The sequence below is a fragment of the Phasianus colchicus genome, chromosome Z (genome assembly GCF_987193195.1).
Source record: "Phasianus colchicus chromosome Z, bPhaCol1.hap1.1, whole genome shotgun sequence".
NCBI classification, from domain to species: Eukaryota; Metazoa; Chordata; class Aves; order Galliformes; family Phasianidae; genus Phasianus; species Phasianus colchicus.
Window position 1 is genome coordinate 35290897 of NC_143476.1, and position 27935 is coordinate 35318831.

The following is a 27935-nucleotide window of genomic DNA, read 5'->3' on the forward strand; positions in this document are numbered from 1 at the left end:
TATGGTTTCTGTAAAGCAATACCATCTGCTTGCAAGTGATCTACATCTCAGTGCCACAGGCAGGGAAATGAAGAGATTATAAGTACATAAACATTCCCATTTCCTTTCTTTGCTCTGTAACCCTGCAGTCTAAGGCCTGGATCCAGGAAAATTTCTCTGTCAAATCCAAAAGAAAAGCTCTGGATTGTAGACTCTCCCCAGGGAGCAGAGCTTGTCAGAGTCAAGTTCTTTGAAGCAGGGACTTTGCTTTCAGGCTTCTACTGTCTATCACATGTTGGAAATGTACTGTAAAAGTTAGGAGTGTACTCAGATACCCATGTTATCTAAGGGAAAATGATTGTGGAAGCCCAGAGGACAGAAGATATATTGCAAACATGCCAATAAGAAAACATCCATCAGTAGAAGCTGAAGAGCATAGAGGGTCTTCTAGGAGGTGGTCCCACACCTGGCTTTTCTTTCTGCTAGTAAAGGTGTCATGCTTTCAGCAGTATCACGAACTTTTCAGGTATTACCTTACCATTGTCACAGCTGTAACAGATGTCAGCTTTTCTTTGCCAAATTCATGATACATTTTTGTATCTGTGTATGCTAATTTAGTAAGGTGATACTTTGATCTCTCTGGATCACTTTGCCTTCACAGTGCTCAATGGCAGTGGCAGAACTACTCTCCACGTTCTATCTTGACAGAAAATACCATGCCTGTTGAGATTCATTTAAGAAGAAGTGCTACAGCTGTGAGCTGTGCAGTTAATTTCCTTGCGTTATTTCACCTGACTTTACATGTCTGCACTGGGGACATTATGTGTGATTTACTCAATCTGATATGCTTTCACAGTTAGCTGGGAGAGGTAGGCACATCTGGCTGTGAGTCCTCTGTTGAAGACACTTTGGGAAAAGATCACCAAAACCGTTTCCTGAAAGCATAAACCTCTCCATCACATGTGATGGTGTGCTAGCACATCCAGCACTGATGTCTCACAACACTGTAGAAGCCCTGGGGAATACACTGCAGACACCTGCGATCACTCTGACAAGCCCCATCTGCTACATCCTTCCAACCACCATGCTTTGGAATGAATCCTCAGAAATCTCTGATGCTTTCTCTTGGAAGTTTCCAATCCACCTCCTGACATGCCACCAGAACACATGCTTTTATGAGCTATCTCTCCGTTACAATATTAAGTGCTTAGAATAATCTAAGCAAGATGTTTTTGAGACTATTTTATCCAACAATGCAGCATTTACAATCAATCAGACTTTTGTTTCTAAATTTAAAGTATAATATGTGAGGTTGCAGACTTGTTTCTGATTTCTGTTTATATTTCTGATGGAAATATAAATTAATTTCGAGACTTTATGTCTGTAACTGTGTATCAGCTGAAAACTCCCTGCTATGTATAGTATTAAAACAGCCAGAAATAGTAACCAGCTAGCAGGTGAGCTTTAGCAATATCAAATCACAGAAAGGGAAAGCTCCAAACACTTTACAGGCCTTTTTCATAGTTAGCAGTGTGATCCAAACAGAGCTGCATTTATTGAGATTTTCCCATGAGTCCAGCAAGCTTTATAGTGAGGCCATAACTGTTATATAGTTAAAGGGAATATGCATACGTGTATATATATATATATATATATATATATATATATATATATATATAAATGAAGTCTTGTAAGAATTACACTTAAGCAAATGCACTTAAAGTGCTGTGATCTTTCACTGCAGCCACCTAAGAGGAATCATTGTCAGGAGGGCTACTCGAGCTGCTATGTATTGAATAAATAATGAAATAGCATGTATTTAAATATGCGTTAAATGCATTTAAATTGTATGGCAAAAAAATAAGCACCATCTCAATGGAGTTAACAGAAATCTTACTACTACCATGGGATTTTGTACTTTCTAGGACTGTAGAATTCATTTCTTTTTAGAATTCCAGGAAGTAGGCAGCAATACCTATAGAGCAGACATGTCCGTGCTGAAAGATACTGGACACAGGAAGGTTGTGACTGACAGCATCACAGCCTGTTAATTAGTGTATGGTGCTTTTCTGAGTATTAATGAGTCAGTGAACTCAAGAGGACTTTAAATGTCATGGAGTCCAGACAAAGTGCAAAAATCTCAAATGGAAGAGAAATTAAGTGTATCAGACTGAAGGATCGGATGAAGAAGGGCTTTGCAGACTAATCTCATATGGGGATGAAGACATCTGCTATCTGTGGAGGTGAAATCCTCGCTACCTTAGCTCTCCCATGCAGTTTATAGCAGTGAAAAATTTACTTGTTTAGCTTTCCATTCACCTTATTAAAGATGTCTTGTAAAGTTATGGCTTTGAAGCTTCAGAATCCTGCTTATTTGGATTTTTGCCATGCTAATATTCTATCTATCAAACACTGTACTGCCCCATTCTCCAAAGAGCTCTCCTTCTTCAAAACCTGCTTTTTTACACCATTTTGTCAACAGTCATCCTTGTGGTATCTTTACATGTTATCCTGCTGCTGCTCCAGGTCTTTGCCTACATAGAATGAGTTTTTCAGTCACCTGCTGTCTAGGCTGCTCTTTACTGTGCAATTTGACCCAAAACATGTAGGTAGGGGGATAGAAGGGAGGAAGTTCTGCTGTCTTTGTACCTTTTGGTGTAAGTTGTGAAGGTTGTTCTTTCAGAACCAGAAGGAGTCAGTGTGTTCTAGGATTTTTCCAGCAGTTTTCACATCAGTATCCTACTCTAAAACTGTATACCTTTATGCCATGTTAGGTAAAAGCAATGACCATCAGAAACAGCAGCATAATCCTTGATGAGACTGAGACCCTTGCAAGAAATAATGCAGTAATGCAAGCAGAGAAAGACAACAAGAAGATGCTACTGAGTAATTGGCAAAGAACAGAGGACAGAGAAGACACATAATGTTGATCTTATCCTGTGGCAGATTGAAGATCATTGTACAGCTGACTTAGCAGCCTGAAAGAAATTTATTACTGCTCACAGCTATTGTGGTCTATAAAAACACACCTGGATACCAGCCTGGCTCATCTTCCTAATGATAGCAGTCCTCACTCAGCACCAGCACCACTGGATTTCAGGGACAGTAAGGGATCAAGTCTTCTGGAAAGAACCATAGTTCTTACCAAGTGCAATGAGATTCAGCTGAACACCAAGTAAAGTCAAGTACCATTGTCCATATTTCACTGTGCAAAAAGTAATGGCCTCCAAATGGGCCCATCATTGTATTTTACACCTTGGGCTTAACACATGCTTCACTGTTACAAATTTCCTTAATTTCTTCTAACCTGTCACCCCACTTCTACCATGACACTGATGTCTTCCCTTTCCCACAAACTGCAGAATGCTGTCCTTGCCATACCAGCATAGTACAATGTAGGGATGAGTGCCACATGGCTGGGACTGACAGCATGGCTCTGACCAACCAGTGACTGACAGCTGGAGCAGGAGGAGCTTCTAAGAAAAATGATTTAAAAGATGGTTGTTGTGAAATTTGGTGAGGAAGCTACCCTACATGATATTCTACTGTGATATTAGGTGTGCTCTTCCAGCCCACAGAATTGGAGAGCTCTTCAAATACTTTCCATCAGCAAACATTATAGCCTGGGTGGAAGGTGAAGAGGAACTATGGAACCTGAAATGCTCCGTGTCTTTTTGGTGTGGAAAACATACTCAGCCAAGCAGCTCTCTTTCTGATTGGGAAGGACTTGACATTAAAGCAGCATTAACCCTATTTACAGGTGGGAGCAGAAGAACACAGGCTGGAACATTTTTATGGCTGCTTTGTGCCACTAAAGTTAACTGGAAGCAATGATCTATTGTCTGCTGGGAATTACATCCCTATTTTTCCCTCAGCCTATCAACTTGGCTTATAACTGTTTACACATGCTATCATGCAGTTGTCAACTTTTCTGGAATAAATCCTATCTGAAAGATCTCTCTATCCAGACCAAAAGGGCTGTTAAAAACAGAGATGAACATATCCTTAAGTTTATATTCATCACTGTTCTGTTCTTACAGAGCTTTTTGCACTAAGATATTGCCCAGAAACTCAATCATAGAGCAATGCTCAGAAATTAATACCTGCTCAGACTTGAGTCCCAAGCTGCAACCTGTAGCAAAGCAGCTTCTGCAGCACACTGGAAAGGAAAGCAGATCTTAAAATTTATTCTTACCACTCACAGAAGGAGCCTTTATGTTTTTAAGAGACCTAAGCTAGGCTTTATTTTCATTTGCAATCATGTTGAGATATAGGAGAAAAAACTCTCAGTACTGTGCATTGGTTCCCAGATTAAATCTGCTCATTTACTTCAATGGAGCTGTTAAGATTTATGCCAATTAATGATCTAGTTGAGCTAAATTCAAAATTACAGGACTTTAACAAAATCTGACATTATCCTGGCAAGCCAAGAATCTTTACTCAACAGGAAAAGGAAGGTGAGCTTTCAGACATATCCTGCATACACCATCTCCTGGAGACTCTGGGAGCACCACATCTCAAGCCTGAACACACGGGACAGCTTCTAAACAAAGCTTATGCTTCCAGAAGTTCAGCTGTGAATTTTCATCTGCTAAAACACGAAATTCATGTGCTTCACTATGAATAATTTCCTTTCATCCCCCTCTGCAACCCATAAATATTCACTGGAGTTAGCTTTCAGAAATTCTTGTAGATAAGTAGGGAACAGCCCATAAACAGTTATACTTTGTAGTTATTTTTTTAAATTTTTGTTTGTTTTGTTCTTTTTACTCTGAACTTTGTTTAGTATCAGCAGTTGCATTTCTTCTGTCAGCAGGTCATGAGAAATCTGTCATGAGAAGCTATATGACCATGTAAGTGTGTGGGTTATATAAGGCAGAATAAAAACCTACTGCTTCCTAAAGGCTTACGGCAAAGCAGCAGAACTCTAAAAGCTTATCAGTTTTTCACAGCAGAGCAGAGCACTTGATGCCACCACTCTCTAGCAATTAACAGCCGAAACTGAGTATTTTCTCCAAAGTCTGCAGCAATTCCCTGGTGCAGATTGTGCTGGCACTCACAGCACCGCTGCTGATGGATGCAGTGACCATTAAACACTGCAGTAGGTGTTACACCAAGCAGCTAGCAATAGCATGAAGCAGAGCTACTAAAGCCTTTTTACAACAATTCTGCCTCAGAAGTTTTTGTAAGTTAGGAGAGTGCTTTCAGCTGTGTTCACCCTTTCTGTACCCTCTTAAAATTGAAAAGCAATATCATAGGTGGCACTAAAAGCTGAATCTGTGTGACCTCTGCATCTCTCACTCAGGGTGCTGTCACTACCACTGCATCCCATTATATGTTGTCCTCCTCTTCACAGAGGTGTATTTTGGATGAATGATGAAATCACACTGATGATTTAAGATGCTAATTGGAAACTGAGCCCCAGAAGCATTCCTCCTCCCACCAGCTATCAAGGTGCACAAAACAGTCTTGAATTAAAGACAGTGAGACAGGTACTGCACCCCATCAATCAAGTGCTGGGAAAACATTTCCTAGATGTCAGTCATGTATGGATAATGTTGATCTCTCTGCTTGTTGGAGATAGCCACGATTTCACTTCCCAGCAGCTTCTCTGTTAAGAACTTCCCTATCTCTTCACAGTTCCCTGCAAGCTCAAACTCCACTGGATCAGAAGGAAGCAAAGCCAGAAATCCACCTGGCCAGTTCATGTTTCAGCATAACTCCTGTCACTTAGAGACCCCACTGTACTCCACTCATTAAGTAGTCTTGACACAATCTGGCATCTCCTGTCTTGGTAACAGGCTTCTATTAAAATTGACAAAAACAGAAGAAGCATTGCCATCAGGCAATCAGTGCAGCTTCTCTCCCTTACATAGACATGCAGAAAGCTAGTTTCTCAGGGGAACCGCATGGATGTGGTACAGAACTTCCTCAAGAAAAAACTGCCCTTCTCACTGGGTAGATTCACTCCACCTATTCTATTGCTTGCCTTTCTGGGACTGAGGCAAATCTTTTCACTGTATTTATATTCTGAACATGTAAGGTTTCCTACACGCAGCAAAAATACATGACAACCAAATGTGATGCAAACCTCAAAGTAATGGTAGATAAAGTGAGCAGGGCACCAAAGGGGAAAAGTTCTTTGAGCCCAATCTAGGTATACAGCAGTGAAAGTTCATTCAGAAGCCGGAGTCTGCTATGAAGGCCCCACAGCCTAACAGCCAAACTTTGGATTATGTCAACTCCTAGCAGCATCTCACGCATTTTCAGTTTTAAATCCCAACTTGAACAGGACATTTCTATGCTTAAGTATTTTCAAGTCTGAGTCTAGGTGATCTCAGCCTGAATGCAGTGGCACTGTATTACATAAACTGGAATGTGCCAAGTAATTCAAAATCCCTGACATTTAGGATTTTATTTTTCTGTTTCTGCTCCTCTGGTTTTATCACATTGGTATTTTCATGCATAATTGGCACCCCAAGGCATAGATGTATGTACATACCCAATTCTTCTCAACATCTTCCCAAATAAAACACAAGCTCTCCACTTCCCACTCAGCAGATGTTTTAACAACAAGATGAAAACTAAGAACATGCAGAAGTAAGGTGGTAAGCCGATGGAACTAGTATCTGCAGTGGGCAGCACAAACATCATTTTTTAGTAGCAGAGTGTTATACAAGAAAACTCTGAGGCATCCCAAAGCTTTTCCTGGAGCTTTCATAGAGGTTGAATGTTCTGCAGAGCTCTGGGTTTTCCTTGGATGCTCCGTGACCTCCTTGCCTCAGCACTTAAGTGACCCAACCACCACTTTACCTCCTCAGTACTTGGAAGCAATCACATTACCCCTACCTTGGATACCATACTTTCTTACACAGTGAGATTTGTCTGGCATAACCCATGAACCCTGCAGTAGATGAATATCCTCAGGAGCCCCAGGTACAGAAAGCCTAGTCATTTCCAAAGGTCTTTAGCCTTCTGCACCTTTGACTTGCTCTTCCCAGCAGCATTTTGTTGGCCTCCCAAGAGTTCTGTCTTCATAGAAGATGGGTCATCTTCCTGATCTATCTGCACTAGATCTATTCACCAAGATCATTAGGTCCTGCATTTCACAGCCCTGCATCTGTGCAGCCAGACTACAGACCAAAGAAACAGTACTCAGCTCCATCTGGTTCTGCATCCCTCTCTTGCAAGGGCTCTCATAGCCATATTTTCTTTCTTGAGTTGGCCCCAGACACTATCCCAGGTCTGAATGGGAGGCACCACATGTCTCACAGCCTCACATGCAGCAGCTCTCACAACAGAAAGGAGATGGTTTACAAAATTTGGGATAAACCGAATTAGCATAGCCATTCATGGTATGCACCAGTGCATCAAATATAAAACACAATTAACTTTACTAATGCAAAATATGATAGGAGATTTGCTTTAGCAGGAAGATTGGACTCAATCTCCAGAAATCCCTTCCAACACCTACAATTCTGTGATTCTGTGAAATTCCTCTACCATTTGAACTGCAAAAGTGCAACTGTTAGCTGGCAGTATTCAGCTTTTTTTAGGAGAGCCACTACCTACCAACACTAAACAGCTTTTTAATCCAGGAAATATTTTAACTACTCCATAAATGCGTTTTTATGCATACTGTTACGTTGCCAGGCCATCACAGATATCATATTCTAATGGGATGCAGGCTAGAGCTTTAGTTAGCCTCTGGGAATGTCAGGTATCTCTTATGTTCAGCTTTTACAGTGATAATCTTACCAGCACTATTTACAGAACGATTAATTTTGGAAGGACTCAGTCTGAAAGACTGCAAACCATCCATCTTCCTTTAGTTCTCAAACACACTTAATGCACTCAGATCCCTCCAGGGGTTGGGAGCAACAGGACTCTGCTCTATCCTCCAGCAGCTCCTGGTCGTGCTCTTCTGCTTCTCCAGATCCATCGCTCTGCACTGCAGTGTGCAGTTTGTGATGGTGGTCTTGCTGACTGACATTCAAATGCCAGCTCGCAGAAGGAAGTCCCATACATGGCAGCAATGCTCAGTTCCTTGCAGTGCATGGAAGTGCACTACTGGTTGAGGAGCCCTTACATTCGGGAGCAATGATCCTTCTGGAATAAAGAGTGATTTCTTTTTCTCCCAGGCCTTTAGAAGGGAAGTCTGACAGAGAGAGAGATGAATAAACAGGGATATCTTCTGTACCCTTAACTGTCTTTTTAGTTTGTTTAGTGCATTATCAGAGTGGGAATTTCTTGCTCCATGAAGAGGCTGAAGGCTTCTGTCTAGATGAAAACAAACTCTGATTCTTCAATTTCTTAGCAATAGATAGCTGATTTTGGAGGGTTCTTGTAACATTAGCTGAGCTGAGTGCCAAGAAAGCTCATACCACCACTTGGAGATGGATCTGTAGTCATTGCATTCATTTATTTTAAACATAGTAGCATCATTGGCAGCTCTCCAGGTCAGTACACATGATGTGCCCAAGGTGTGCTTTCTGATGGTTATTCACCTTAAGTACTGGCTAGGCTTAGAGTAAAAAAATTCAGTAGAGTTTACACAGAAATGCAGTCTCTGCATATCAGAAACTCCTATAATTTGGACAGCTTTATCTTCTGAATGAGACAACCTTTATATTTGCTATTAGTGATACCAACACTAAGTATCTCCCACAGTCACCAGTTTAAAAAATGAATCCACTCCTGAATCTTCTGATTATGATTCTTCAAATGCAGATTTGTTTAGAGTCAGGTTTTCAGAGATTTCTGTAAGTCCTAGGCATTAGGATCCTGTGATCTGTTTTTGGAAAGACACTTTTGTTACAGAACTCATCAGATCTGAGAAACACAGAAGAAACAGCATGAGAAATAGGAAAAGAAAAATCTAAAAAATACAATTACTAAGACAAGACTCACACAAAGACTGCCATTTACCTTACTCTTAGCATACAGATACTTTGGTTTCCATCTTTTCACAGAATCTTCCCAGAGATGACTACAGAAAGCAACAGTGACACCACAATGAAAGCCGAAGAGCCTTGTTTCAATCCTGAAGTTTTTATCTTCTGTTGAAGCAAGTAGCCCTCAGGAGCCTTAGTGGATTAGGCAGCAAGGCTAGTGCAGGTAGTCCATTATCTGCTTTTGGCAGCATTTTGCTTTGTTAGTCTGCTGCTCAGTATAGCTGAAAGTAAGCCTTTTCCTCATGTGAATAAGCAGCAGTAAGAAGAAAGCAGAAGTGACAAGAGGCATACAGGATTAGAATACTATTAAGATTTATCCTTCATAAAAAGAGTCAAGAGTCACCTAATACAGACTTGCAGATGCATAATTATTCTTAAGAAAAAACATAGAATGCTAGAAGCAGGAAGAGCACTGTGTGCAAAGGATAACTGCACAACTTTCCTATACAGACTTTTCCAGACTTCCCACCAGGCATATGGTGTTCCTAGAGACAGGATATTAAGCCAGATGGACTTCTGGTCTAATCCATGTTCCTCTGTTGTTATTATTTGTGGTGAATTTTGACAATATGCCCAACACAGAGAAAAGCACAGAGAGTCCTCAGTAAAACTTTTGGGACAGAAAATTAAATCGAGATAGGCTCAGTTATTTCCTCTGTTCCTGTTTTTCCTATGGAATCTAGAATTGTTGTGCTGGTGACAGAGCAAGATGCTTTCTAGTGAGCTCAGGCATCAGCCATCACTGTCTTCAGATCAGTTGTTGCACTGCAGTTGCCATTACTGGATGGACCACAAATGTCACAGCAAACACCTAAGCTGACTTGGAAGCTTAATATAGGTCAGAGTCTAGACCTTGTGATGTTGTTTGTTTCTTCACTGGTACTGACAATAAATAAAACCTGAAAAACTGACATTTATTGTGGTGATTACTTCTTAGGACAGCATAAGTACATGGAGCCCTGTCCAAGCTCATTCCTTATGGAAGTTATCTTTGATGTGTGGAAGCTAGACTAGACCTAGATTTGGATGGACAACATTGTGCTGGAAAGCTCCACAATGTATTGTCACAGAACCACTCTCTGTTATTTATGTCTTCTGGCACTTAAATGCTGCTTCCACACTTACAGGCAAGAACATTTCCCTATGCGCCCACAGACCTTCTGGCACAGTGTGCTCTGTGGCCAGCTCCCGATGGAGGCAGTCCCTGCATTGTGCATCCCGCTGTCATCCAGGCCAGGACAACTCAAAAAACATGCTCAGGCTCACTGCATGCCCACAGGTTTGCAGGGTTTATTTCTGGGTTGCGACACAAGATCCTGGTCAGCAGAGCATAGTGTGGAAAACACCTGCCCACTTTCCAGAAATAAACTACAGGTTCCACGATATCAGAATACCATTGAAATACCCTTCCTATTCCTTTCAGACTGAACTAGATGATGATGAGTTTACATTGCACCTGTTATTCTTCTAAAAGCCAGGAATAGTCTTTTATCCACAGTGTCACTGAAGAGTGGGGAAAGTCTTCTGTACAACTTTGTGTTCCTCTGCACTCTCTTTTGCATGGATGATAATGCAAGGAGACAGATGGATTGGCAGAATGCCTCTCTGCTTGCTCTTTGCAAAGCAGAGCATGGCCATGGTGAGATCATCATTACAGACTGCTGTGGAGACCTTCAGCTTCCTAGGAAGCAAGCAGAACACATCTTCTTCAGCTTTAGCTTTATTTGGCTTCCTGTGCTCTGAAATCTTGACTTTTTGAATGCAGGCACGTTGCTGAAGGCCTTCCAATTAGCCAGCTCTTGGCAACACGCAGCTATCTTGGGGCAGTGTTTGACTTACTAGAGGGCACTGCCCAAGCTGTGCTCCACTACCATTAAAATTTCATTATCAGGTGTATTAAATGCTCCCAAGACAAAGGGGATACTGTAGAAACACAGGTCTCTGAAATTTATGAACATCTAAGCAATTCAGGACTTTAATACAGAAGGTAAAACGTGTTTGCCAGTTGTGAAAAGGATGCACAACTGTATCTGTGCTCTCTATAAAAATTTATGTATAATTGGCTGTACTGTGGGTGCTCTTCTCCTTTCAGCCAAGGAAGACTTAATGTCCACAACTATTCAGTCTCAGTTTCTCTGCAGAGAATGATAGTAAAGACAGAAGAGGTCTGGGACTTGATTTCTCAGTTTCTAGAAATGAAAAGATTATGTTACCCTTCTGCAGAAGAGTAAATTTCATTCTTAAGGAGTCAATATTATTCCAGAACACAGATTCTGCTGTCTAACCAGAGTTTCAGGAAATGGGTCTTAGCATGTATAGAGGCTTCTCCTGATACTTGCTGAAACTTTGATTGGCTTTAAGACAAATTTTACCACACTTAGATTTTGGAGTCCTAAGTGTCTCAAGGGAAATTACATTTCATGGTGTGAAGAAAATCCGGAGTACATAAACAGGCTGATCTGTGACCTGGTAAGTCTGTATGTACCTCAGTGAAATGGCAAGCTGGCTGTAGGAAAACATTTGATACAGGCCTTTGAGCACTGAGAATTTCTGGCAAACGTTTACAAATGAGACCAGGTTACCCTGTGTGAATGATGCTGCTAATCTGTAATTTCACCTCCTTAGCTCCATCATCCGTCCCAAGGGTTTCGCTTTGGAACTGTGCGAGAAAGCAGCGCAGAAGACTACGTGAGGCAAAGCTTTCCCGAGATGCATGAGTACATGCGGCGCTACAATGTCCCTGCAACCCCAGATGGAGTAGCATATCTAAAGTGAGTCTCTGCATGCAACAGCACATCTGGTCCATGGGCCAGAACGCGTGGCAGTGAGGTGGTGATGAGCTTCCCACTTTTACTGTCACTTCAGCAAGCATGTAGTCACCTGGATGGAGAGGTACTTAGAGAGCACAGGAAGCAGTACATTGCATTAACTGCTAGGCTGCCATCAAGCATAGGCAGTGTTTAAATTCTGGCAATCTTCTGTACATGGGAGACCTTCACCAGGCATAATAAAAGCTCAGGAAAAAACATTGCTGTCCAGGTGAAACTTGAGAATGAAGATCCTTAGCATCTTCAGCATGCTAGTAGGAGAGTTTGTCAGGGAGAACCCTTAGAGCATTTGTCATTAAAATGAATAAAAGTATTAGACATGTAAAAAGTAATAAACACTGCAACTTGCTTTAGGGAATCATAACGTCCTTATGTTGATCAGTTGTGGCTATCAATTTGGAATCATACAATTGATTCTCTCTGCTAGGATACTGCAGAAGTGATGACACACCTGAAATACTTCATTTTACGCACAGAAGTTGCATAGTGGATGGATTCAGGAATTTCCACCAGAAGTTCTTCTTTTTTACACATTTTTCCCAGAGCCATCCTAATGATAAGATACAGGCAGTCCTTTGCTTGAGTTAAGCTGGAATCATTTTATAAAATCAATAAAGTAATGTAACTTTTCATCAGGAGAACATCCTAACCCTTATAGAGACAAGGGTGAAGATGGAGGGTGCAGCGCTTTGGTCACATGAAAGCCTGCAGTGCAGCTGTTCTTTTGTACCGTCAGCTTTTGTAGGTGTGCCATTCACTAATTATTAGGTTAGTAAAATTGAATCCTCTGCGTTCACGAAGGCTCAGCACAGAGAAGAGCTGATCTGAGAGAAGGAAATTAATTTACCACATGCTCAGGAGAAAGGAAGAGAAACACTTTTGTATGAGTTATCCTCTTGCATTTTTGCTCTAATGACCTCAATTTCAACATCACAAAGAAAACCAAGACACAATTGTGTTGATAGTTTTTGTTCTTCTCTTCCAATAAGTGCTGTGTTCTGCTTTTCAGTTGAGCCAAAGTCTGGCTTGTAGTCTTTTCCATTTTTCAGATCAGGTATTTCATGAGAATGAAACAAGCCCTAGCCCTGCTGCCCTGCTCTGGGTGCACAAAGGTTACGTCTTTCATGCACAGTTCCCTCCTTCTAAATGTCTATCAGTTTAGCATTTAAAGTAGAAGTCCCTGATTCCCTTTGCTGTGCCTCTAGAGAACCAGACAGATAAATGTTCAGGGCACACCACTGAATCTTGGATGTGAAGAGATTCTGTTTGTGACTTTGATGCTGAATGCAGGAATGACCCAGAGAAACTTGATGCCTTTATTATGGATAAAGCACTCTTGGACTACGAAGTATCCATAGATGCTGACTGCAAGCTTCTAACTGTGGGAAAGCCCTTTGCCATTGAAGGTAATAATGAATTTTACAGCATGGTGCTCTATTTCACATATGTTGCATTTGTTTTATTGTAATTCAGTATTCTGATTGAAGCTATTTATGTGGAACTGAGGACCCCTTTAAGCTAATGGGTAGCATTCTCAGTGATTAAGCAGAGCCAAGTCTTTGCCCTTTTTTGTGTGTTTTTTGAGCTTTCAGATCACTTGTACCATCTGTTGCCATACTCTGTATAGGAATTATTCAGTACTCATGTGGTCTGTCTCCAGCAGGCAGGAGGCACAGCCCATCCCACTGCTCACACTGAAACAAAGCTGCTCCTGAGATAAGGCTTGTTTTTCTAGGCTCGCTTTTCAGAATTCAGTGAAGTGTATTCAGAATGCTGTTCCACAGTTTCACCATTCCCTTTCTAAAGGCCAGGTGGGATCCCTGCTGAATCTGTCGCTAAGTGCATCCAATTTGCATAGCCTTACTGGTCCTGCAGCCCTGATGTATTCAGAGGGGCAGAGCAGAAGGCAGCCTGTAAGCACGGCTGTCAGGAGCCACCTGCAGCATGAGCAAACACCTAGCACTGTTAATCTTCAGGAATCACTTTTGCAATAGATGGGCAGTGAAAGCGATTGAAGTTTCCTCCTTCCTTCCCTCCAAGAGCGATTGCTTTGGCTGGCTGTTCCCACTGCACATTAAAACAATCTCCTAAAGAACTGTTGCAGCCAAAACAGGAAGGCAAAAGGAAGGAAGACTGGTGGAAGCCGAGTGATGTATTAATTTCAGCTACAAGCCAGCAGCTCAAGAGATTTTCTGGAATGTTTAATTTCACTCTGTCAATGCTTCCTGTTTGAATTCGCACCAGAGATTTGAAAGCATTCCTTTTTTTTCCTGTCTTTGTGTTACTGAGGAGGACAGATGCTCAGATGCCCAGGCTGAAGCAGGATGTGTGTGCAGCAGCATGTTCCACCATGCATATGTAGTTTTGTCAGTCTCAGGTCAGCTCTACTGAGGGAAACCACCAGCTTTCACAACTTTGAGTCAGTTACAGAGTGTTTCAAAGCAGAAAAAAAAAGCAACCCTCAAATATACATTTTGAAAGAACTGGTCTTTTATAACACCCAACTGTGAAACAGTTAAAAGTGCCAAAAATGTATTAACGAGCCATTGTTATGCTTTCTCTGAAACCATTTCTTCAGTGCTAGCAGATATACTCAGCTACAAATACAGGCACAATATACACCCCTCTCTAAAGCAGCAGGCCATATTTTTAGTTCCTGAACCCACCTGCACTTAGGCTGAGTCCTGTACCAGTGCCCTGTAGTGGCCAAAGAACAGATAATAATTAAATTCTGTCCAGAGCAGAACCGCAGTAATGGAAAGCCCAGATCCTGGGGCTTAAATCTTGGTGAAAAGAATACAGACTACTCCCATGGGCATGTGTGCAGCTTCTTATCAGAAAATACACAGGGAGAAAAAATGTCACATCTGACACCACAGTCACATTCACTGCTCTAACAGCGTAAAGGAATCACATAGTCATTTACTTGGCATTAAGGCCCTCTGCATTGTTAAAGCAATGTAAACCAGAAGAACCTATGATAAAAGCAGTGTGAAGGCTGTGCTTCTGGACACAAAACAGATTTATTCATCTGTCTGTACTGACATCTTACGTTTTTGTATCTCCAGTTTTACATACTACTTTTGTGATTGTAATCATTTTGAAGCTACATATTCTTTTTATATTACGCTACTTACACAACAAGAAGTCTCATCTCAGCATTTTCAGTCCATGGGAAGCATCCAGGTTTGAACACCAACCTGCTCTGCCGTGCTGGCAGTTCATACTATAAAACAATGCTCTTCAGCAAAAAAAAACCAGTAAGAGAGATGACTGTTATTTCTGCTTCCAGGATATGGCATTGGTCTTCCCCCCAACTCTCCACTCACCTCCAACATCTCCGAGCTGATAAGCCAGTACAAATCCCACGGCTTCATGGATGTTCTGCATGACAAGTGGTACAAAGTTGTTCCATGTGGGAAAAGAAGCTTTGCTGTCACGGAGGTAAGTGATGAACGATGGGTGACCTAATTGAAAGTGCTGAGGTTGTGCCCAACTTGCCAATTATTTCCCCTCGTTCTCCACATGACATAGACATAGAGATGGCATGCAGCTGCAGGGAAGCATTAAGCATTAGAAGCAGGAGTCATTACTCTCAGCAGCATTGAGGTCAGAGCACAAGGAAAACATCAGCAAGGCTGTGCTGCTAAGTTAGGCTTGCAATGCACGCGTCAGAGAGCACATCTGGGGACAAACAGGATATGTAATGTGTTAGAAAAACTGATCTGCTTGCTGTACAACATATCTGTCTGATTCCACTCCATTATGTGTATCACCGCCGCCATGGACTCTGGACCATCTCATACTGCAGTGGTGGCTGAAGCAGCCAACACAAATAATGACAGAAGTGAAAGAAGCAGAGACAGCGGGAATTTAATACATCCCAAGTTACTGATGTAACCCTGGCCACTTCCTAATATGGGTAGCAGGTTGTTATACCAAAAACAGGAGTCCATAAAAGAAATGGCCCACCAAAAGATAGTGCTGAGTACTGACAAGAACAAGAATCAGTTCTCATGTCGAATTACAGTTACAGGAAGTGGAAGCAAATCCTCATGGATTTACAGACTGGTATTAAATCAGAGGAGTTATGCCAGCTCGTGGCAGCTGAAGATATAGGCATTATTTATGAAAAAAAAAGACTGCTCTTATCGGAATAGCGGTTTTTCTCAAGTTCTCAAGACTGTCAAGTAAAAAAGATAAAGTACTGAGAAATCAAAAGATCCAGCATGCCTGCCGCTCAGAACATAGATTTTTAACTCAGAGGTGTTCCAGAAGACATCAGGTACGTGTTCTCACAAAATACACAGCTAGGAGTGTGTGTTGTCTCCTCTTCAGAGCAGGTTTAGCCGAGTATTAAACCAACCCTCCTGTTGTCCAGGGATGTAGTAGCATGACCAGTTCCTCCTGAAAAGGAAGTGCAGGCTCCTAGAGCTCCGACTCCTGCTTTTCAGTGATCATCTGAAAATCCAGTTTATTTTTATTCAACTTACTCAATTTTTTGTGATTGCTTCAACACATACGCACAAAAAGAATATCATTAAATGTGCATTCGCTGCTATTTTTGATCTGGGTTATCTAAAGATTATATGATCTAACAAGACAAGTGTTAGAGGAATTCGCTTTTAATGGAGCTCACAAATGTGTTCCTGACAAGCACTTCACTCAGTGGCCTTTTTTAACTCTGCATTTTAACACAGTCTTTTGAATTACATCACATGAAAATTACCAGATGGTAATGATATTAATTACCCTAACTGTCTTAAAACTGGAGAAACAGACTTACCTTGTTATTAATTCCCAGTGAAGTAATTAAATACTCTTATTAAGTGTTTGCATTTTAAAAGAGAGGTAAAAAATTTGCCAGAAAACTATCTTTTGGAACAGTCTGAAGTCAGAGCAAGGCAAAGCCTCATGTCTTCTGAATTAAAAGTGACCCTGCACTAAGTGTGAAAATGTAACATGAGCCTCTATGGTTCAGAGGCGTTAACCAGATTGGAAGGCAGCTTTACCACATCAACATGTGATACCTTTACCCCGAAGCCTAACCACAGCAGCCCCAAAAATGCTGTCAGAAGTTCCAATTAAATGAGTCACATGCATTAAGTGCTTAAGATTGTATTAGTGAGAGTTCAACAGTCACTCAGAAAGAAGACATGAAGGGAATGCTCCGTGTCCAAGCCTGTATCTTTCCCTAGCTTCTTCCCTTCTGTATGCCAACAAAGTCTCGTGATGATTCAGACTCCAACTTCCTCCACTGCGAACGTTTTGATACATCTGCATCTTCTGCTTCCTTTCCTTGTTCTTCCCCTCCCTTCTTATACTAATATTTGCACCAGGGAAATGCTGATCTATCCATCTCCTCTGATGCCAGACCCTAGAATTAAAACAGAATTTGTTACTTTTGTAATAAGAACAAGCTTTTTATTGCCCAGAAAGCAGTGGCTGGTAGCGGTGACTGTTCCCCCTGATTGCTGATCAGTAGCAGTACCATATGAGTACGCCTTATGTAAAATTGCAATGCTCTAGCCTCAAATGTATTTCTTTATGTGCCTCTACCTGGAGCACAGCATTGTGTGGAAGGGTACATCTGGACCTAATAATTGTGGCATTTTCAGTTTATTTGTAATACATTTAGACATTCCTCTCTGGTGTTCCTCTCCCATTGCCATGTCAGCAAGAATCATAGAATAGCTAGTCAAGAAAAGGATGAACCAAGGTGGGACTGTAAATTCCTTCTTCCTATGGAACTTTTGGGAACTGGCAGCTTTGCAGCTTCCTGCTCATGTGAGTGGAACGGCTTGAGCACTGAGCAGTTGTTACCCCAGGCAGTGGATAACCTGAACAGGAACGCTGCACATCAGTTAGCAGTGGTCTTTACTGTTAGGACCAGTTAGCAGCAATCAGGGTAGAGTGCTCAGGAGGTGAGCTGGCACTGAGAGGTTTCTCGGGACAGTATGAAAGAGAACGGCCCATTATGATCCAGGGGATGGTCAGCTGCTGGGGACAGCTAGCTATTACATACAGACTTCTTAATAGCTCTTAAGGTACATTCTCAAAAATGTTGTTATTTAAATTTTAACTTCTATTTCATTGAAAAGGTTGATTATTCTCCATTCATAAGTGTAATACAACTGAAGCTCTCGAGCTTAAAGACAGACTGGCACATGGACTGCAATTCAGTCCTAACAAATAATAGAAGGAATAAAAAGTCATGCTATCCTGGATTGCACACAGTGGCAGCACGGTCCCTTCATCCTTTCTCATGAGTGGTGGAATCCACCAATGGCTGTTCTCTGGAATCTTTGAAGAAATTGCCGAAATTTGGCTTGCTGTGTCTGGTGCCTGCATTGGCGATCCTTGGCCTCAGTATCACACAGGATGCACCATCAGAGTGCTTTGTTCATCCTGCCATGATTTTACCCCATTGTCATCTGACAGTCTGTCTTTGTGCTCTAGGTTTTGACCAGTGTCCTCAAGGATCCCATTTTGTTGTCACTTGACAACAGCTGGGTTTCTCCCCATCTCCCTGAAGCTCTGGTTTACTGGTTTGTCACTGGTGCACTGCAAATGTCAAGGGAGGGCCATACAGACCCTTCCACAAGAAGAAAAGCAGTGCCTGTGCTTATTTGGCTAATCAAGAAAAGCTTCCATCAGTCACATGTGGTTATAACTTGTTATCAGTCCATGTAAAACTATACGAAGAGTAGGAACAAAGTTATTGCTATCAAGATTTCCTCAGCCTGCACATACACTGTGTGGGAGGAGAGCTGGCCATTGCTCACTGCAGGACTGGAAACTTGACAAAGGTTGTCATAAAACGACAGACACTACATTGCAAAGGGGTTGTATCTTTGTGGGACGATTTAATGACATCTGCACTTGTTCAAGGAAGAAAACTGCTTTCCACATGGTCCTCAAGAAACAAGTACATGAGTATTGAGTCTTGCAGCAAAGTACAGAAAAGTGTTTTTGAGCCTCTTGGAAAATGAATATCAGATTTAGATTCACCTGTCCAAATGGAGAAAAAAGTTGTGTATGTTAGGAGGCAGAATTATTACTCCCAATTCATCAGCCTGTAATGTCACAGAAACAGACAGCCCACTGCCTAATTCTGATGGTGTTTGTGGTGGTGTTCTTCCTACTGCTGACAGGAGTTGAGTAATGTATGAGTTAAATGAAAAGGATTGATTACAGAAGAGAGTTTTTTCCAGTTCTGTGCAGAACTTTCCTTATGAGGGGAAGGGAACTTGTAATGTGAGACAAAGTTATTTACAGTATCTTAAAATTTGACACTTGATACCGTGAAGCTATAGTCACCAGTCTTTGCCATGGATAATCCTCTAAAGAGATTAAATGTATATTACTTCAGTGCTGCTGCTTCTTTGAAAGCACACAAAGCCATAAGAATAATAAATGAATGAAGAATGAACAAATGGATGAATGGACGGACGGACAGATGGACAGACGGATGGACGGACGGACAGATGGATGGATGGATGGATGGATGGATGGATGGATGAATGCCTGTCTGCAGCTACAAGAAATGCCGCAATGTGGGGACAGGGACAGCTTTTAAGACAGTCTGCTTACCTAAATATATGCATAGGTGTCAGTAGGATTTTGGAAATCTACAGAGAAGCCTGAATGTCTTTAAAAATCTGCCCGTTATATCCATCTATCCCTAGTAAAGCTGGAATTAATTCTTTCTTCAGAGGAATTTTGCAAAGGTGCTGTGAAATCTAACTGCCTGATCTCACTAAAGCTTTTTGAAATCTTTGAGGGAAAAACGCTATCAAAAAGGGTAGCTTATTTTACTATTATAGCTAATACAAATATGACATCCCTACTCAGTGTTGTGTTCAGTACCGTATAGCATTAATAGCTGTGCTGTGCTGCCAACCTGCAAGAAATCCACAGAAATCTTTAGAAGCTTCTAATTAATCAAAGCTAGACCTTGGATTATTTGACGGCCTATTCACTGCTCTCAGTACAATGAGGGTGAGAAAATTATTTGTTGTCTCTTGTAACAAGGGGTAAAGCAGGAGTTTTGCTCTTTAAATCCAATAATGAGACACTGTGTGCTGTTTTTGCATGCTTTCCCCTACAAGCAGAAAACAAGTATTGAGCTTTCTGCATCACCTCCCTTCTCCTCAATGCCCAAAGAAAAAAGTAAACAACTCTGAAGAGGCAGCACAAACTATTTAGGTAGCAATTGGAGATATGGGTCAGTGAATCAGAAACGTGTCTCTGAGGATATATAAAAAGGCAGATACCTCCACGTCTGTTCTTGCATTTGTTGGTTTCCACAAATTGCCAATTTCCCCATTTGTGAGCAGCAGATGACTTAGAGGCTGTTGCCAGCGTGTCCTCACCGCCCATCAGATGTAATTATCACAGGACTGACTATAGTTGCTTATTGCTTCAGAGCCACCACACGGGCGTAACTGAGTTGCATCTAAAAGGCAGGGACCTACCTCCTCAATTTATGATTACAAATGTGAAGTGAGAACTGTTCTTTCATCTGCAGTTAGTAGAGAGTATGGCACATTATGAGCTTTTACTGCTAAAAAGTTTTGCAGTATAGAAGGCATTTGCTGCTTTTACGTTGTTGGCAAAGCACTTAGGCACCTGACCACTTCAGCAGAGAGGAATGCAATCGCATAAAGAGAATGCAGTTAATTGCTGCTCTTTCCAAATATAATCTATATACATACCCACAAATGTAAAAGAAGTACACAGAGAAGTGTTGGAACTTGCTGCTTTGATATTGATCAGCATGATACTATGAAAAGGAGAGGCGCCCCTGCCAGCTGATTTCATCTATTATTTAACATATGTGTGCTTCTTGAATAACTGTGAAAGCTGATAAATTGTCTTCTTACAAGGGTATGTAAGTCTGCTGACTTCAGTGTAGATCCTCACTCAGACTGTCAGGCACACTGTGTTATTTCTCCTCTAATTCTTTGCATGCTATTTATTCTCAAGATTTCCCTCTGATGTGCAGCTCTTTCAGAGTGTTATCTTTTTTATTGCTGGATGAAATACTGTTGAAGCCTTGTTTCAGCATTGTCCTTCCCAGTGAAAGATGTCTTGTTTGGGACAATTTCTGAAGCTATCCATTAAAAGTGAAAAACACATCTGGGATGCCAGGGTTGGAATTTCTTTCTTCTGTTTCCAAGGAAGGTAGAAAACTATTTTGCAGAGCTGACAGGACAGTGAGCCAGACCCTCATCAGCATAAATCAGCACACTTTATGTAGACAACAGAGTTGTTTTTCATGTGAACAGCTGGCCAACTGATCTTTCTGCAGGTAGTGCTAGAATGGTATTAATCACCAAGCTCAAGCTGGAGGAGATGTCTCAGGTGTGCAGGAATCCCCACTGCAGTTGTCATGCTCTGTTGCCAGTGCAGCATAGAAGTGTTCATACTACTGAAGCTCTGTTCTTGTTAAAGAAATATGTTACACTGCTTCCTTTCGCTGTGTTCTAAAGAACAGAAACCAAGCATAGAAACCAGAAGAGAAAAGGAATGCTATCAGTAACTCAGTAAAAAAAAAAGAGAGATGTCAGAGCCTTCAATTTCAGTGAAGTCATCACAAATTAGCTCTTTAGCTTAAAATGACCTCTAAACAAGATTTATCAAAAATTGTGATTTATCACAGATTGGATATTAGGAACAATTTCTTTTTGTGGTGATGCATTGAAATGGGCTGCCCAGGGAGGTGGTGGAGTCACCATCCCGGGAGATGTTCAAGAAATGTGGAGGTAAAGCACTGAGGGACATAGTGGGCATGGTGGGGATGGGTTGCTGGTTGGACTTAGTGATCTTAAGGATTTTACCAACCTTTATGATCCTATAATTCTGTGATCTAACTTTGAACTAAATACAATTTATTTTCTAGATTGCACAGTTGTAGTGCTAACAAAGCACAGTCCCTGTGCCCACCACACAAACAGCAAACTCAAGGAATGCACTGGTCGATTACTCAAGGTGTGACAGCATCATGCAGGTGGCATCTCCTGGCATATAGCCCTACCCATGCAATTTTTACCAACAAGGCGAATAATGTTCTTCAATAGAAAGACAAGGGTAAAATTTATATTCTTGGAAATATTTCCCAAGTGGTATTTGGGCAGCAGTTATTAGGGAGAGTTTTTAAGCTGTTGATAAATTCATAAGTGAGTTATGGTGGCATGAGAATAAAAGTCCATGATACACATGCCTGACCCACACATTGGAGTTCAGGTATTTCTGGTATAGACTGCTGCTGTACATGATTCCACAGTCTTCAAACATGATTAAAGATAAGAAGAGATTCAAATTAGTTAAAGACTTCCTACTCTACATGAAAGAGGTGGGTCAGGGGAAGTCAAGGTGAGAGAGCTTCTGTTTTTCATAGCAGTTACATTAATGTAGCGAGTGGAGAGATGCTGTGTTTATGCTACTACTTCAAAACATTTTTTTCCATGACCTTCCATCGAGGGCAGAGCATGAAAAAGGCACTTAGTGATTAGTTCTCAGAAAATAGGAATAGTCTTAGCTCACTGCTGATGAAAGATTTGCTCTACAGTTCATTGACTGTATTCCTTGAAGCAGTATTTGCTTTCAGAAACGCAAGTGCAAAGACACCACAAGTACAGGATTCTCCTATGTTCAGCACTTCATCTCATTATCAAGACAGCATAGTGATGAAAATCTCTCTGTATGGCCCAAATCTCACTCCCATTTGCTGTGACATAACACAAAGTTCTCAAGTAGCCATGCAGCACAGAAAGGCTTTGTTGTGACCAGGATCCAGACTGCTGTGTGTCCAGTTAGACCACATTTTAACTGTCCGTTAAAATAAGCCAGCAGCTTCCTTCATTAACTTCCCCTTTTGATTTTATTCACAGACACTGCAAATGGGCATCAAGCATTTTTCTGGGCTCTTTGTGATGTTGTGCATTGGGTTTGTTTTATCCATTCTTACTACCATTGGGGAGCACATAGTGTACAGACTGGTGCTACCACGAATCAAGAAGAAATCCAAGATGAAGTACTGGCTCCATACAAGCCAGGTAAGAATTCAGTAGTGACCCCATGAAAGTCATGCTGGAAAAGAGCAGTGTATAAAAGGTTGTAAGAAGAGCACTGATGAATGACATCGGAAGGATAGCAGCAGCTACTGGAATTTGAAGAGGCTCACTTAAGGGTGAAATCAGAAATATATAGGAGTTCACAATTCACAGAAGGGAACTTCTCCATTTGCCATTTTAACCTTACATTTTTTGGACACCCAAAACAATAGCGTTACCCTAGTCTGAAAAATTTTATCTTATTACAGCAGGTTCCCAAATTTTGATGTGTGCAGGAGGTGCTGGCTAGTTTACTCCATTATTCTAAGGAATATAATAGAAGAAAATTGCTCTTGGTGTCTGTTGTAAAGGAAGAGGTTACGTTGCAGAAAAAGGCAAAGTAAGAGTTTCTCTTGCTTTCAAGCAGTACAGTGAAAAGAGCTTCTTTAGAAAATTAAACTGTTTGCTAAGACTTTTCTTCAGAATAATTCTAACACCAGCGATTGTTTGCCAACTATCTATCCACCTTTCAAAGTGCCCTTTCTCAGGAAACCATGAGAAAAAAGATTGTTGTAATGACAAAGCACAGACATTGCTTGTATCCTTGAAAATGCAAAATAATTTATGCTTAAGTCCATCACACAAAGCCCAAATTGTTTATGTATTTATAGAGCTATTTTTAATCTTGCTTTTAGTAATTTATTTCTTTTCCCTCTAGAGATTACATCGTGCCCTGAACAGTTCGTTTATTGAGGACAGACGCCAGACTAAAACAAAACGAGCAGAAAAGAGGTAGGAATTTTTGAATGCCTTTAAAACGAACTATAGAAATTACTGTGATATGAGGTACTCTCTGCCAGGATATCTATTTATGGATCTGATACACGTCAAACACAAGAACAACAACAACAGCAAAGAAATAATAGACATGACAAAGGAGTGAAGCAAAAATGAGCTGTTTCCAACAAAAAGCATTAGATCTAGAAATCTTGTTCTTTCATGATTTCCGTAATAGAATAAAAGCACTCCATTCAAAGCACAGGCTTTTCAGATTTTTAGGTCTGTTGCTGTTGGTTTTCTTCATATAAGAACCAGGAGACGAATAGGCCTTGTGCAATAGCTTCACAGTGAATGCCAGATCAGGTGGTACATATGTTTAAAAAACTTTCAACTTTATTATTTTTCAGAATAAGTACTAAAAAAATCTGAAAAAATGCAGTCCTTTCGAAAGCCTTTGTCTCAACTCTTGTTATTGAAAAAGCAGATGACAAACTTGCCCTGTGTTCATAGCTTGTCTGCTTTGAAGAGCAGACAATCTGACTTACCTATTGCAATAAGGACCACAAAGCATTCTCTTAAAACTAAACATTTGCTCAGTAATTCAAAAACTATCGGTGCACTTTTTAAAGACACTGGCATCAGTAATTGCTTTTCTGCAGATGGATAGAGACAGAATCCAGAAAAGAAAAGTCTTTTTGGCTGCTGCTGTGTGTTTGGTATGACTGAAACGCCACATAACTTCACTCTGTCCAGAATACATAAATGTATGTTTTGTTCAGTTCATTACTGCTGTGCCAGTGTCAACATACATAAGAAGAAACATATACAGGCTTCTAGACTGAGCTAGATCATCTGTTTGTATCTTTGTTGATAAAAAAATGACAGGCTGAACTATTTGTCACGTACTGAGCAGTGCAGAAACTTTGCAGGTGATGTCCAAAACCCCTACAGAGAACAGCTCTGAGAAAGAACTGCACAAGTATTCTTTCATCATTCAGACGGAGCTTGTGCTGCTGCTCCAGAAGCTCTGCTTGCACAGCACCCAGCCCACATGTGTTTCTGCATGATGGTCTGAGTGTGGTCTGAGCTGCCATTTGCATGGAATTGTGGTGAATTTAACTCAAAACACCTAGTGGTGTTGTGCCCGGCTTGTAATCAACACTTACACAGTGCTTTTAGATCAATTGCATTATTACACTTTATTTTGCTCCTGCTGAGGACTGTGTAGTTACTACAAGCAGCAAGACATAGAAAAGAGGTGGAAAAAATTTGTATTATAGGACTTACTGAGTTTCCTCAGAGAGGAAACTACTCAGGTTGCAACTTTCCAAAACGCCTTAAAGTCTGTGCTGAGAGAGAACTTCTCAGCCTCAGTGGCTGAGCTCTAAAGGTTTTCATTTGCTTGTTGATAGCCAAGTGCTAATTTTGGTTTGGGGCCTTTGTTAGAACCAGCTCCCCAGACCAGCCAGCCACAAGCAGCAGGAGATATGGCAGTAACTAATGCTTTATCAAAGAGCTTCAATTTGTGAAAGAAATGACAGTGATAATGACTCACACTGGGAAGCTCATGTTGCTGTGCTGCCAGGGTATTAAGCCATGTCCATTCCTTCAAAGCACAAGGAGTTTTCAACAGGAAATCAACACGTTTTCCCCTTTGTCTCTGCACACCAACTTGAGGCACCCCCTTCCCCTACCACCCCACCACGAGAACAAATTACAGCACCTTAATGGTGTAACAAACTTTGGATATTGCATCCACAAACCTTTCAGAGAGCTCCGGAGGCAGACTTAAGTCTTCCTATGCCAGAGCTGAGAGTACTGCAATTCAATAACTAAAATTAAAAAAAAATGTTGGGGGAACTTGAATTTTAGGATTCGAGTCTCAGCTGCAGTTTACCACAAGCATTTGGCTATTTGTGTTCATAAATTGTGCTTCCGAGTAATAATAATTAAAAATAAAGAATTAATACATATAATTGATAACAGTAGCATCGTATTACTCCAGTGGAATGGATCACAGGGAAGAGATGCATACACATAAGAGAAGGCTCTGATTTTGTACTAACTCTCACACCTCTCTGTTCAGGTCCCACGTAGGGAACAGCCAGCATGCCGTGTGGAATACAGCCAACACAGGCAACTGTCACAGGAAAAAGTACATCTGCACTGATGAAGGGCAAAACGAGGTGACGGTCCGACAGCACCAAGACATCCCCCTGCCACAGGTGAGGAGGGAGACTCCAGCTTCTTTAACAACCAACGGGAAAGCAGAGTCCCTCAGTATTGCTAGGACCTCAGTGATGCAAGAGCTCACGGAGCTGGAGAAGCAAATCCAAATTATCAAGCAAGAGCTGCAACTCGCCATGGATCGGAAATCAGAGCTGGAAGAATATCAGAGGACAAACAGGACTGCAGAGCCCTAAGCCAGCACACTTGGCCCCTTTCCCCTGTTCTTCCTTCTTCCTCTTCTCTGTAAAATTTGTAACACGCTTTTGTAATGCCAGAAAGAGGCATGAAAATAAAGCAGGCAATATGCTCTTCATGAGAGCAGAGTTGCAGCAGCCCACAGCCACTGCCACCATCCTGAGTCCTCCTCCTTTCAGAGTGAGTTTCTCGTTCTCATGGCCAACACCAGCCATTCCCAAGGGACTAGAGAAACAAGAAGTGTCTGAAAAGCAACAGTTCCTGATTCCTTCACTTGGCACTACAGTGAAGTTTTTCTTTTTAGCTCTTTCTGTGCATTAATTCAAAAGGAAACAGAAAAAAAAAAGAAAAAAAAAAAAGAAAAAAAAAACAAGGAAATCTAAACTGCTCATTGGAAGCATGTCCCTTGTTGGTATGTTTTTGTTGTGGTACCTATGGGTTTAGTCTCTGTTTATGCTAAGGCTCCTTATGGTTGCCTCATTACACCAGGTGCTAGTTCTATGTTGGCAACCCCTTCCCTCCTGGCACAGGCTGTGGTTCACGAGACATATTCTTGGTGGTAATCCCAGTACACAGTGTTCCCTTAGTTCTTCAGCACAAACGCAGACGTGGCTGCTGTCTGACTGTAAGAAAGAAACTTCACCAGCTTAAAAACAACTTTGCAGAAACCAAACCGTCACCTCCTGTCTGCGTCTGAGCCCAGGTTCACTTTGCACTTCCACACAGAGAGAAGCCATGCAAACCGCTGCACTGGCGAGTGTGAGGGATTGGGTTCACAGTGGCACAGGGTAAGGATGAGAGGGGAAGGGAAGGGGTAACCGTGCTGCAGACCACTACCTCTGCCCTCTGCTGAAGGTGAAGTATTTACCACTGTGAAACCACTCCCTTAATATTCTCTGTCTACAGCAGACTTTAAGGTTCTTCCTTACAGTCAAAATGATATAAAGGGGATTTATTCTGACACCAAACTCCCACCAAAGTCAAAGGGAGCTTGGCACCAAAGCCTCCTTGTGGACCAGGGCTCACAGTAATGGAAAATGAGATTTGCTGTTTCAAAGTCAATGTACTGAGTGGAGCTCCCTCCCACCTGAATGATAAGTAAAGGGAAGGAAGGGTAAGCCGTTCAGCATCTGAATAAATAATACATCAATCCAAATGACTGTGTTGTTTATACAGGATTTCTGTGAACTGTTAAACACTTCCCAACACATCGTGTGTTGCAGAGAAAAAGAATGCCTTAACACTGTCAGAATTAACAGTGGTATATCCAAGATACGTCACTGAGGTCATCTTTTCCCTCTTTGTATCTCCAGCCAACCGTGTGAATGTTGCCAAGGGTAATGTTCTCAGCAGGCATGGTTAAAAGCTACAGCTAGATGTGAAACTGCATTCTAGGGTTTGAATAAAGCATACTACCTTTCTGCACCTTTAACCTTTGAAAAACAGCTGTTAGTGAAAGCTCTATATGGACAATGAAAAGCTGGCAGCAGCAACATGCACGGCAGTTAGCCCCATCAAAACAAGTTCATCCCTGCTCATTCTTTGGATTCTGCTTTTGGGAATTAAGTCTGGATGCTTCCTTCAATGCAGCCAGTTTCTCAGAGCATTGTGGATTTGAACAGAAAACAGCAAAGTGGGGCCAGGGGACTTGCACCATCAGAGAGGTCTGAAAGGCTCAGGGTGTCCCTTCTTCCCTGCTCCTAACAAAATATATGACTGGTCAAGTCACTTAGGTTGTATTTATTGCCTTTCCTCAGTTTTACCCACCTCAGATTCTCAGCTAATTTGGAAGAACTTTTTATATGTATAGCACCCAGTGTCTTCCAATCTCTAATATAATTTGGTTAGAAGAACAATTTTTTTTAAATTATTATTAAACAAAAACTAAGTATTCCAAGCCAATTCCAAACTTA

At 41.4% G+C, this 27935-nt stretch overlaps 2 protein-coding genes across 2 annotated transcripts in view; one reads left to right on the forward strand and one right to left on the reverse strand.

The window, feature by feature from the left end:
• The window catches only part of GRIN3A (glutamate ionotropic receptor NMDA type subunit 3A), a 68553-nt gene extending 40718 nt beyond the window's left edge, over positions 1-27835 (forward strand). Inside the window, exons 4-9 of the mRNA XM_031610401.2 lie at positions 11559-11704; positions 13052-13167; positions 15054-15205; positions 22657-22821; positions 23537-23610; positions 25685-27835. Coding sequence (XP_031466261.2) covers positions 11559-11704; positions 13052-13167; positions 15054-15205; positions 22657-22821; positions 23537-23610; positions 25685-26021 — 990 coding nt within the window. The 3' untranslated portion in view covers positions 26022-27835. The remainder of the gene's footprint in view (positions 1-11558; positions 11705-13051; positions 13168-15053; positions 15206-22656; positions 22822-23536; positions 23611-25684) is intronic.
• Positions 16864-27935, reverse strand: part of RNF20 (ring finger protein 20) — a 41691-nt gene continuing 30619 nt past the window's right edge. The window contains exon 20 of the mRNA XM_031610404.2: positions 16864-17138. Within this exon, the coding sequence (XP_031466264.2) occupies positions 17085-17138 (54 nt within the window). The 3' untranslated portion in view covers positions 16864-17084. The remainder of the gene's footprint in view (positions 17139-27935) is intronic.